Source organism: Peromyscus californicus, unplaced genomic scaffold (genome assembly GCF_007827085.1).
Source record: "Peromyscus californicus insignis strain IS unplaced genomic scaffold, ASM782708v3 Scaffold_17__1_contigs__length_78620276, whole genome shotgun sequence".
In the NCBI taxonomy this organism is placed as follows: domain Eukaryota; kingdom Metazoa; phylum Chordata; class Mammalia; order Rodentia; family Cricetidae; genus Peromyscus; species Peromyscus californicus.
Window position 1 is genome coordinate 35,351,830 of NW_026294469.1, and position 12,577 is coordinate 35,364,406.

The 12,577-nt window shown below is 38.9% G+C and overlaps 1 protein-coding gene across 2 annotated transcripts in view; it reads right to left on the reverse strand.

Moving 5' to 3' along the window:
• Positions 1-1,311: 1,311 nt before the first annotated feature.
• Pggt1b (protein geranylgeranyltransferase type I subunit beta) overlaps positions 1,312-12,577 on the reverse strand; it is a 39,518-nt gene continuing 28,252 nt past the window's right edge. For both annotated transcript variants that reach the window (XM_052742139.1, XM_052742140.1), the window contains 3 exons: positions 11,918-12,102; positions 9,994-10,102; positions 1,312-4,057 (listed from right to left, as the gene is read on the reverse strand). In XM_052742139.1, the coding sequence (XP_052598099.1) occupies positions 3,876-4,057; positions 9,994-10,102; positions 11,918-12,102 (476 nt within the window). In that variant the 3' untranslated portion in view covers positions 1,312-3,875. The remainder of the gene's footprint in view (positions 4,058-9,993; positions 10,103-11,917; positions 12,103-12,577) is intronic.

Here is a 12,577-nt window from a genome sequence, read left to right on the forward strand (position 1 = left end):
GAGGCTGTGCATGTCACTGCACACACCATAGCTGCTGTCACCGCCTTTTCAGTGTTAGGTTTCATTGGTCCGGTTTGCTCTCATCTGTGAGGGTGCTGCTCTAACTCTGGGGACCGAACACTCACCTGCTTTTTAAGTTAACTCATTGTTCAGAAGGAAGGGTTGCTCTAGGAAATGGCTCCATCTTCCCAGCACCCTTGCATTTTCTGTCATTTAAATGATTATGTTTGCCTATAATTATGCATCTGTGTCGACAGGCCTTTCCTCCTAACATTTCTTTTAGCTATCTCTCCTTTATGTCCCAGGCCTATCCTGTCCAATTTGGATTCTAATTCTAGCAGTTTCTTTCCAGTGCTGTGCTTTACCTCATTAATTTCAAAAGGTACATGGCATCAGGCCAGGCTGTTCTCTCTACTATGATCAACATACTTTCCACTGCCCCACACTCACCAGACCGCTGACAGGATCTGGAGAGCTCTTCTGAGTTTGAGCCTTTGTTTTCAGATCGGCCCATTTCCTCTGTAGTGAGAACATGGCAATACCACAGTTCTCCAATTTGCAGGGCTTCAGAACCCGGGAGCTTTCCTCCTCTACCCTCTGCACGGGAGGGGAAACTATACAGGTAGGGCACATTTGTTCTTTCACCAGTACTCTGAGGCTCATGGGTACCACCTGTCCCCAGTGTTGCAGCGCCTGTGGCTATACCTAATATTCCTCTGTCACTCACTGGGAAAGTTAAGAAACTGCTCTGTTGGCAGCATCTTCCTGCAGTCTAAACCCTGTTAAGATTTCCATGTACAAGAGATTTTAAAAACACTTCTATGGTCATATGAAACCATAACTAGAAATTCACTGTATGCAAAGTGCTTTTTATACACAATCTCGTTTAAACCTAAATCAGCCTAGTGAATGAAATTCTATTGCTCGCTTCATTGTACCATAGGGAAACTGGATCCAAGATCATGCCGCTCAACGGGCAGATATGTAATTTAAACTTCAAGTCATCTTGTTTCAGATGACTTCATCACTCTGTTTATCAAATACTATCAGGTCTGGCACTTCAAATTGTGTCAGCCAAATTTATATTTGAACTTTATTACTTATACCTATTTAAAAATCTAATAAAAACAAGAATTGGAGGTCAAACCTAAAACTGTAGGTGACAAATAAATGTTCCTTGCTACTACTCTTCCAAAGTTCAATAAGAGGAAGAGATGGAGAGAGGCTGGCTAGGAGGGCACGGCATGGCACATCTGAACTTTATGCTTCTCCTCTTACTGTGCCCCTACTGTGAGAGAACAGATTATATGCGAAACGTTACTTTTAATTTATTTTATTAATAAATATTTTCTTAGACACATCTATTTAGGAAAAGCTAAAAATAGTTTTTCCACACTTCAAAACAACTCCGTATTTTTTGGTTGATATGTTTCTATGAAACACCAACATTCACTGCTCCATAAAGTATCACATGGAACCTTGGCTCTTAAGAGTATATTAGAATTATTCTGCCAATAATATTCCTTTGCCAGTAAATTACTCAAGGAGTTTGCAAATACAAATTACTTTTCTGTTATAAATCTTCTCTTTATTAATAACCAATTTTCTTACCTTCCAACAATTGACAGCAACAATTCAGGGAAAACACTGGCTCCTGATACACACCTAGAGCATTTTCATACACGCTGTTTCAGTTCTTAATGGCTAAGAGAGAACTCAGTTTGAGGCAGGACTGTTGTTACTTGCTTGGGTTTAAACAGAAGCAACTGGAACAACTCCTGGGAGGATAACATTTGTTGGTAAAGCTTTTCTCTCCACCACTGGAAGATTTCTCTCTAATGAGGATTTGGTTGATTTGTTAGTTTGGGGGCCAAGGATCAAAGCCAGGGAGCCCAGGGCCTGTGCAGACCAGGCAGTGAAGCGAGCTAGACTCCCAGCACTGTTTCATTTGACTTTGCAAAGTCAGTTCTAAAACTAAGTGATGTATTCTTTTTAATCATATGCTCAGTTTCCCTTTAGAAGTATTTTTTATTTAGGAAATATCTCTTCAGTTTAGGAAATAATGAAAATGCTATTATCTACCCAGTGACACTGATAATTTAGCTTTTACAATGATGTCTGTAGATTAATAATACAACTTTTATTACTAGCAAGACTAACACACTCATTTCCTCTAATGAAGAAATTTCCTTCTTGTCACCAAGTCATGGATGTGATTTATTGACAAGTTGATTGCTAACCAAGATTTTTACACCAGTTTCTTTTGGTTGTTAGTTCACAGAATTAAGACAATAAAACAAGACAATGAATAAGTGAAACCATAATTTATCCCCTCTAGATGGATATATTTCCCTCCCACGTAGCCAAAAATATAAAAATATAAATGACTATGTATACCTCAGTGGTTCTGTTTATATTTAAAGATTTATCAAACTTGAAAACATTAGAAAATTATTTACAGGTTGAGTATCACTATCCAAAATGCTTGGAACCAAACATAATGTTTCAGATTTTCAATTCTGTTTTCAGATTTTTCGAATATTTACATATACACTTTACCTTGTGGATGTGACCCGAGTCTAAACATGGAATGCATTTATTTCATACACTTTATTCAGTAATTTCAAGTAGTTTTATATACTATTTACAGTGTCCCTGAAATTCATCTGTGACCTGTTGCATGAAGTGGTGGAATTTTCCAATTGTGTCATGCTGTCAGTCAACAAATTCAGATTCTGGAGCATTTCAGATAATGGATTTTATTATTTTTGTTGCTGTTTTGTTTTTTCAGTTCAGGATGGGGTCTCACTATGCAGCTGTGTCTGGTCTGGTACTTACTATGCAGACCAGGATGGCCTTGAACTCACAGAGATCTGCCTGCATCTGCCTCCCAAGAGCTGAGATTAAAGGCATGTGCCACTATGCCTGGCCCAGATAATAAATTTTGGATTAAGGATGCTCAACCTGGTGGGAGATAAAGCAGCTAACTATAGTGGCTACAAAATACTGAAAAGGAAAAAAAAAAAAAATCAAAGCAACTAAAAAGAACTCAGTTATAACCACACAAGTATAATTTACAGTGTCATGAACCTCAGAAGAATAGAACACTGAATATCTTTTTTCTAGACAGCAAAGATTATTTCTTCCCTTGCCCCTGACAAAAGGTAGCCAATGATTTGGGATTAAAACAAAACACAACAGGTACTCACCCAAGGAACCTATGATAAAGAAACAAGACAGACCCTTCTCATTCATAATCACATGACCTTCTCCCTCAGTTATGCTGTACTCTCTCTTTAGAGAACTATAGTATTAGTTAAGCCTATTTTTTCTTACTATGAACTTTTAATTTCATCTGTATAGCTTACACAAGTCTAGTTGGCACATCTTAAGAATAACACAAAATATGTTATTCTTGAAGAAAATTATGAGACCATCGATTTTTAAAGAAAAACTCCAGATACTTAATTCAATAAAGCAAATTTCTTCCCATCAGCAGTAGAGATTTTTTAAGTGATCACTAAATGCTCACCTGAAGATTATCAATGCCATATGAAGTGTAAACTTGAAGATTTGTATCCATTTTGTAAGCCAGAACTTGTACTGAAGGGTTTTAAGAAGATAACCTGCATACATTTGGTAAATCTGTCCCAAGAAACCACTCAGAAACACACTATAAACATTTAAGGACCACAACAGAGTCCTGCTAAGGTTCCCAACTTCAACAAGAATTTTCTTTAAATCCAGTACAGTGGAAGTGTTAGCAGTACAAGCTTTGACTTAAGACTACCCCTTTAAAAAAGAGCACACTTGGTTACACATGGCTTTTAACCTTGAGCTACAGTTATGCTACAAACCCATTACCCCAAGGTCAGTCAAGTGGAAATATGGACATTCTCTGAGCACTCTTTAGAGTCCTTGGTCTTCCAGCTTTGATGGAGATCTCGAAGGCGCTCAGAAGTTCGTGTGCTTACATTCAGAGCAGGATGAACCTTACAGATTCCACTCTCCTCCATTAGGGACAGGCCACAGATCCCGAAGTATGCATGCAAAGCATCTGAAAAGGCATTTCAAGCCATGGTCAGCATTCTCACTTGTACACACTGCAAAGTACCTACAGCCAATCACTACATTAAAAGAATTAGAAAAAATGCTAGCTTTTGAATGAATTAGCCTCAATTTCCAGCACTATTTTAAAAAGTCAATCAAAATTATGTACTGTATTACTGAAATTACTATTAGAGGAACATATCACATGATTGTTTTGCCTATGTTCTCTAAGGATCAGAATAACAACCTTCTGCAGACTCCAAAATATAGAGAAAAAAAGAATTTACATTATAAAAGAATTTTTTTCTTTCATTTTCAATTTTGTTTTCATGACGCTAAGTGAACTCAGGGCCTTCCAGATTCTCAGCACACCCTTCACCACTGAGTTGTAACCAGAGCCCTAGAAAGTTCTCTAAAAATGAAAGTAAAAACAGCCTTTGAAACCAAGCAGCAACACCTACCCTCCCACCCTTTGTCTCAAAAGCTCATAAGGATAAGCCAACACTGTGTGGAGTGGATGGAATTCCTAAGTATACGCCAACACTGTGTGGAGTGGATGGAACTCCTAAGTATAAGCCAACACTGTGTGGAATGGATGGAACTCCTAAGTATAAGCCAACACTGTGTGGAGTGGATGGAACTCCTAAGTATAAGCCAACTCTGTGTGGAGTGGATGGAACTCCTAAGTATAAGTCAACACTGTGTGGAGTGGATGAACTCCTAAGTATAAGCCAACACTGTGTGGAATGGATGGAACTCCTAAGCATACACCAACACAGTGTGGAGTGGATAGAACTCACAAGTATATGGCAACACTGTGTGGAGTGGATGGAACTCCTAAGCATAAGCCAACACTGTGTGGAGTGGATGGAACTCACAAGTATATGGCAACACTGTGTGGAGTGGATGGAACTCCTAAGCATACACAAACATTGTGTGGAGCAGACAGAACTCCTAAGCATACACGAACACTGTGTGGAGTAGACGGAACGGAGAGTCTGCCTGGAGAGATGTGCCATTTCTTCCCTGACAGTCCACACAGACTCACTTTCTACGTGGTGTAGTAAGGACTCCTCTGCCCTAGCCTCACTAGTCCCCCATTTCCAGGGAGCCACAACCCTCTGCTGAGCAGTCATGAAAACACATGGCCTCTGCTTGCCTGAGAACCTTATATAGACTTCAGAAATGCTTAGATCTCTGCAGTTGCAGGAACACTACAAAAAAAGTTTCATAGCAACGAAGAATACTTTTCTATTTTTGAAATGGCCAGCATTTAAGATCCTAAGAGCTATTAAAGTTCAGAAGACCTCATCAGGTCTAACTTTGTCACAAGCTAAATGGCTCACTTTCATCTAATTCTCAGAGTAAAAAATAAAATTTTCCCTGTTCCTTAAAGTTACTCTAAAATTACAAGGTGAACACAGCAGTATTAACCTAGTTTAGAAATCAGAAAATCCTCCAGGAAAACAAAGGTAAAGGGGCTGGAGAATTAGCTCAGCAGTTCAAGAGCACTGGTTCTCCTTCTGAGCTGCAGCACCCACAGCTCCTAACCATCTGTGCCTCTAATTCCAGGGCTCCGACACCCTTTTCTGGCATCTGCAGGTGCTGCAGCATGTGCTGCATAGACACAAATACAGGCAAAATATTCATACACAGAAAGGTTAAAAGAAAAAGGTGAATAGCAAGGAGTATAACACCAATTGAGAATAAAATAAATTGTATCTTGTGTAAAATCTAAATCTCTCCATACTGAGATTTTTTTCTCAAAGAAGTTTTGTGAAAGTCAGAAATCAGTACTTAATTTCAAACTTAAAACACAACAAAATACTCAAACAATCCAAAACCCAAACTCTTCATCTGTAGACAGTGATATACTTCCTTTAATAAAACAGATGTATTCTCCACAAAAATAATAAAGGTCCTGGGGCCAAATCTGCTACAAATCTTACTAAATCCAAGTCAGGGCACTCATTTGGAAAATTGTTGCTCAGATGGTTCTCCTAAAGGCTCAGCAAGCAGGCCTTGCCCCTCAGACCGTCTGTGTGATGGTGTGCAGGCTCCAGGGACACCGTGTCTCTAAGTCGTCAACACACCCACATGTGGATACCAACGCTAAACTTAGCAACTGATCTCTCTAGAGAACAGTTCCATGAATTTCCTTCTAAACAGACTGGAAAGCTGTGCCCAATGGTGGTCCACACCTGGAAGCCAGCACTTGGATGGCAAAGGCAGGAGGAAGACTCAAGACCATCTCTGACTATGTAGTGGGTTCAAGAGGAACGTGGGTACATTATAAGATCCTGTCTCAAAAACCTAAAGGCAACTGAACAAAAAGCCCACAAAAATAAAATTCCATGATACCAGAAATAATTGCTATTTCAAATATATGAGATGCTTTCCAAATGATTGTGTTTCTTATATCTGTTATTTGTCAAAACACTGACAGAAAAAAAAAAAAATTGGCATCAGGACCAAAATAATCAACAAATTTCTTAAGACATCGAACATATTTATGTCTATGTGTTATATATACCAAAAATCTCAAAACCAATTATTTTGCTTTGGAAATTGATTTGTGAAAACATATGTTGGGGTATACCTTTGTAGCATCCCACATTTTCTCTAAGAAAGCATGTTTTTACATTTTTAAAAAAAGGGCAGGTGTAATTATTCCTTTTACTTTAGCACAAAAATATGATTTCATGAGCCTCTTCTTTAGTTTGACTCAAGTACACACTCAAAGCACAGAAGCTCTATAGAGATGAGCAGAAAGCACTTCCTAATGCTATGATAACCGAGACCACAATTCTATTACAATGCTACAATGCCATGCCTTAGAGCTAGCTGTGTATGTCTATAGTTAATCCTCCAATAATATGCTAATTAAACATGCCTGCTCTCAATTACTTTAGCAATGACTTTTATAGACAAACTACAAACAGGTTCATTTTGCTAGAGGAAAACCTAACGGTGTGAGTAAAGGCTGAGAAGGATGCTAGAGAGGGGTGCTATTTTTTGAGTGCCAGTCATAAGGTCGGTAGCTATTTGGTTCCTGCATTTTAGGCAAGAAGCATGAGAAATCAGAAATAAAGGTACTCATCTAAACCCAGAGTAGTAGCCTTTCATCCTGGCACTTGGGAGGCAGAGATAGATGGATCTCTGCATGTTTGAAGACATTCTCAGTGAATTCCAGGCCATCTGGGACTACACAGTAAGACTCTGACTTTTTCAGAAACACCAAAATTTGGAGGACAGTATAAGCAGCGAGGGATACTTGTATTCAGAATTTGAGAAAGTTTACTAAGTTAGTATATGTTCACTGTACATAGTAATGAGTTTCATAAGATAATTTCATTGATGCATATCATGTGTACCCTCTTTTCTCCCCAACCTGACAGTCTCTTCTTCTTTATATCATATGTGTATAAATGATCATCTATGTCTATATAAAGTCAAGGATCCCAAATGAGGGTAAAGAGCTGTCTGGGCATGTTGCACTCTGCTTACTGTGAGGATCTCCAGTTGCATCCATTTTCTGTCAATAACATAATCTCATTCTGAATAAACTCCATTCGGTTCATATACCACACTTTCTTTACCCATTCATCTGTTGATTGACACCTAGGCTGGGTCTATAACTTGACTATTGAGGACACAAGGCTACTGAAGGCTCTCTGTAGTATGTTACTTTACAGTTCTTTGGGGTATACACCCAGAAATGGTACATCTGGATTATGACAGATCCATTTTTAATCTTCTGAGGAACCTACAATCTGATCTCCATAGTGGCTGGAATAATTTATGTTATCACTGGCAGTGTTTAAGGAGTCCCTTGCCTGCCTGGCATTCTTGTAATTTGTTTTAATGGCAGCCATTCTGACTAGGGTGAGAGGGTATCTGAATGTCATTTTATATTTCCCTGATGACTAACCGTGCTGAATCTTTTATTTTTCATATTTTTATTGGCCATTTGAACTTCCATCTTTTGAGAACTGTCTGTTCATTTCATCATTCTATTCATGGGCTGAGTTATTTGGAATTTTGGTATTTAGGTTTCTAAGTTTTTATGTATGCTAGATATTAATCCTCTTTCAGATATATGGCTAGTGAAGATATTTTCCCATTCTGTAGGCTCTCTTCACTATATTAACTGTTTCCTCTGTTGCCTAGAAAGATTTTAATTTCACGAGATCTTGTCAATTGCTGGCATTATTTCCTTGCTCTAGGTAAGAATTTAAAACTTTACTAAGAGAAGAGAAAGTCCCTGATTTTAGAAGCAGTGCTTTGAGTTTTTTAATGTTGGTTAAAGCTGTGCCCTGCATAGTCTTTATTATGTTGAGTAACATCTCTTTTATTTCAAGTTTCTTCAGGGCTTTTATCTTGAAGCAATGTTAGATTGTCAGTCTTTTCTGCATGTACTGAGATGATCATGTGATATCTATCTTTGAGCCTTAATTATGTGATGTTATATATTTAGTGACATGTGTGTTGAACTATCCTTGCAGTCCTAGAATGTAGTCTACTTGCTCATGGTAAATGAACATTGTTTAAAGCAGGGTCTCATGTATGACAGGCTGGCCTCAAACTCATTGTGTATCCACAGATGACCTTGAACTTCCAATTCTCCTGCTTTCACTTTTTATGAGGTAGAATTACAAGCATGCATCATCACATCTTGTTTACATTGTGCTAGAGATCAAATCCAGGGTTGTATACATGCTAGACAAGCATTCTAGTAACTAGCTATACCTAAGCCCTTGAGCAATATTTTTTAATGTGTTGTTGAATTTGGTTTTGAGAATTTGTTTTTTTAAACTTAGAAGTCATTCTTGTTTCCCTCAGGTTTCAGTTAGCTTTATCAACTTGAAATAATCTAGAATCACTTGTGAAGAGGGAACCTCAACTGAAGAATTGTCCAGTTCAAACTGACCTGTTGCCATGTTTGTAGCCACATTTGTGGGTAACTGACTTGATTGTTGACAAACGTAGGAGGGCCCAGCCTGCTGTGGTAATAGCCCTGGGCACATGATCCTGGGCTGTATAAGAAAGCTCACTTGGTTGGGAGGGGTTGGTGCATACCTTCAATCCCAGCACTTGGGAGGACGAGACAGGTGGTGAGTTCAAGGCAGCCTGGTCTACAGAGTGAATTCCAGGACAGCCAGGGCTACAAAGTGAAAGCCTATGTCAAAAAATGAAGCAAACAAGCAAGCAAGCTAGCTAGCTTGAACATAAGACACTGCAAGGCAGAGAAGGAGCCAGTACGCAAGTGTCCCTTAACTGATTTCTCCCAGTGATGGACTGTAACCTAGCTGAATAAGTCAAATTAACCATTTCCTCCTCAAGTTGCTTTTGGTCAAAGTTTTATTACAGCAACAGAAAAGCAAACTAGAACACAATTAGCTCAAGTCATAGCTAATGATCCTGATGTTTCAGATAAGCCAAGTAACTCCTTGTTTTGGATAGGAACCATTCAGACCACCTGCCTTACTTTCACACATGAAATACAACATTTGTAAGTATTAGGGATGTAGGGGACGTATACTATACTAATATATATTAACAATTTGCCCTTCCTTTATACTACCCATACTTTAACTCTGTCTTGAATATCTTCATGACTTCTACTTTGTGTGTGGGTACAGGTAGGTTTATGGGTGCACACTGTAGAGGTCAAAGGACAACGTGTGGGGTTGGCTCCCCCTTTCTACCATGTTGGTCCTGGGGATTGAACCCAGGTCACTAGGTCTGGCAGCAGATGTATTTATCCACCAAGCCATTTCACCAGCCTTCAGACATTATCTTTTACAAATATATTATTTATTGTAACGTTAGAACTGTGGCAATATTTTCTATCGTAAAAATTTCTGAAGAAAACATACACTTACCAAGTCTACTCAAGAAGTAAAACATATACTGCTTTAGATTCATGCCAAATGTAATTACCTGGATGACTGTCTGGCCATTTGGCAAATCCCCCCACAAGGCGATCTTGAGTTGATAAGATGTAATTCCTGTTCTTCTCAAAGTTAGTGTACTGGAAAATTTTCAGAAGCTAAAAACAAAATGACAAAAATTAACAGGCACAAAACTTATTGGCTTGTGACTCACATTTCAGCTACTGATCATTTGGATAGGCTTTTCCCTAGCTTAGACTCTCAGAGGAAATCTCTGGGGACTTGAGCACTTAAATTAGCCAACTACAGTATTTTTTATTTTCTTTCCAAGCTCATTAGTAAGAAGGTTTAATATTGTCAAGATATGACTTCTACCCATGCCCACCTACAGATTCAGTAAATACCTACTAAAATTACATGGGGAGTGGGGGAGACAGAGAAACAATACTCAGACATAAAAAGGAAAATTTCACATATACTACAAAATGGATGGATGGTTCCTAACATTATGCTAAGGGAAATAAGGTAGAAACAGAAGAACAAATATTGCATGATTGCACTTATTTGAGTGTGATGGTTTACAATGTGTGTCTGTGTCTGTGAGGGACTATCAAGATTAGGTTAACTGAGTCGGGAAGCCCCCTCCCCAAGTGTGGGCACACTACTTCCCCAGGCTAAGATCTTGGACTGCGTAAACAGGAGAAAGCTAAGTAAGCACCAGTACTCACTGCTCTCTGCTCCGATGGAGGACAAAGTGGTCAGCTGCTCCCTGCTCCTGTGGCCAGACCTCCCTCCCTCGCATAACTCTAAGTCTAATCAAAGCCTCCTTCCTTCAGTTGCTTTTGTCAGTTATGTTAATAACTCGACGAGATTCCCAGAAATGACATATGAAGACAGCACACACAACAGTGACTACAGGAGGCTGGGGAGAGGACAGTGGGACACTCCTGACAGGATCAGAGGCCATGGATCCAATGGCAGTGCTGGGTAGATAGTATTCTGGATATCATTTGACTTCTGGATTACATACAAGTGTATAAAAAGTACTAAACATACTAAGCTACAGCTCACCACAATGAAAGAGAAGTTTTTAGAATTTTATAACCAGCTTGACATGTCAGAGCCTTCTGACCAAAAGGAGAGTTTGGTATTAGGAGCTTCCTGTGTGATACAATAGGAAACAACAACATCACTAAGTGACACTTAGTGTGGAAAGCAATCATGGCTCATTTTTAGATGTGGTACTGACACTAGGGATGCTGTTTTCCTAAGTTATTTCATTTAGAAAACATACTGAAGAATTTCCAGGAAACGTAACCAAACCAATGACTGTCTTGAAGACAACACAGTTATTGGGAGGAGTGTATCTGAAACAGGTGTAAAGGACAGCGGCTCTGGGAGGGCCACTACTCATGCGTGAGGGATGCGTGGGAGTTCACTACACTATCCACTCTATTTTAAGTATGTCCAAAATTTTTGACTACAAAAGTACAACCCATTTTTAAAATGGCGTTAGAAGTAAACAGATAGGCTATGGCCTTCACTGTAAGCCAGTCTTTTCCAGAGTCCTTTCAACCACACACAGGCTATTATATACAAGATGAACACAAACTCTTGCTATAGTCACAAGAACTGCACAAGGGTGCTTCTTAGGGTGAAGGCATTTCAAGATGCAAATGATGCAGATAACAGCTAAGTAACTTTATGTAAAAAATCCAATCAATGAGTTCTGGAAGTTTTAGGCAAAACAAACAATAAAGAAGAAAGAAAAATTTTAAATGGATTTCTAGCAAATGGCCTATGGTTATCTTTTTAAATTAACTTTTTGCTTCCAGTTATGACTTCCAGATCAATCCCTGTTCTACATGCTCTAGTTAGCCTTATTATGGGTATGTAACAAGCCCTACTATGTAAGTTTAAGTGGGTACAAATATCAAGTGGCTTGGGTGCTTCATTTCCATGGCTTCTCTTACCTTTAGAGTCGCTCCCACCCAGAATGAGTAACAGGTGTCAACAGGCTTATTAGGTCTTCCATGGTATCCATTCTGCTGCCTCATTATACACCACCTCTTTATCCTGTTTAGTTCTTTTTCTGAAAAGACTTCTTCCAATTTACCCATCAGGCACAGTGATGCAATGCCACAAAAGGTGGACCCTCCTGATGATAAAACACAAACTGTAAATTTCTACTCAGATGTCTATGGGCCTATGAAAGCAGTATACAAAATATTGGGAGAAGGGGAATGGTCCTGTTAGCCTATAGTACAGTGAAATAAAATTTAATAACAAACTCAAAACACTAAACAATGAAGCCTCCCATGTCAACTGACAAAACAGAATAAAATTTAAAATAATTTAAAGCTGTAAGAGACATTATACTTTTGGGCTTGGACCAAGATCAAGGACTCTGCTCCAAATTACACAATTTATACCAGAACTAACCCCCAAGTTAGCTTTTCAGTTCCTTTATGTCCATGGGGTCTGTATTCAGGGAGGCAGCTGAGAATCAAAAGCATTTGAAAAGCAAACGGCTTCCTCACAGACTTCTTGTCACTCCCTGACCAATACAGTAAAACAGCATTTTTTTTACTGTAGGAGCTAGGCATTATTACCCAAGAGCCATAAAGACAGGG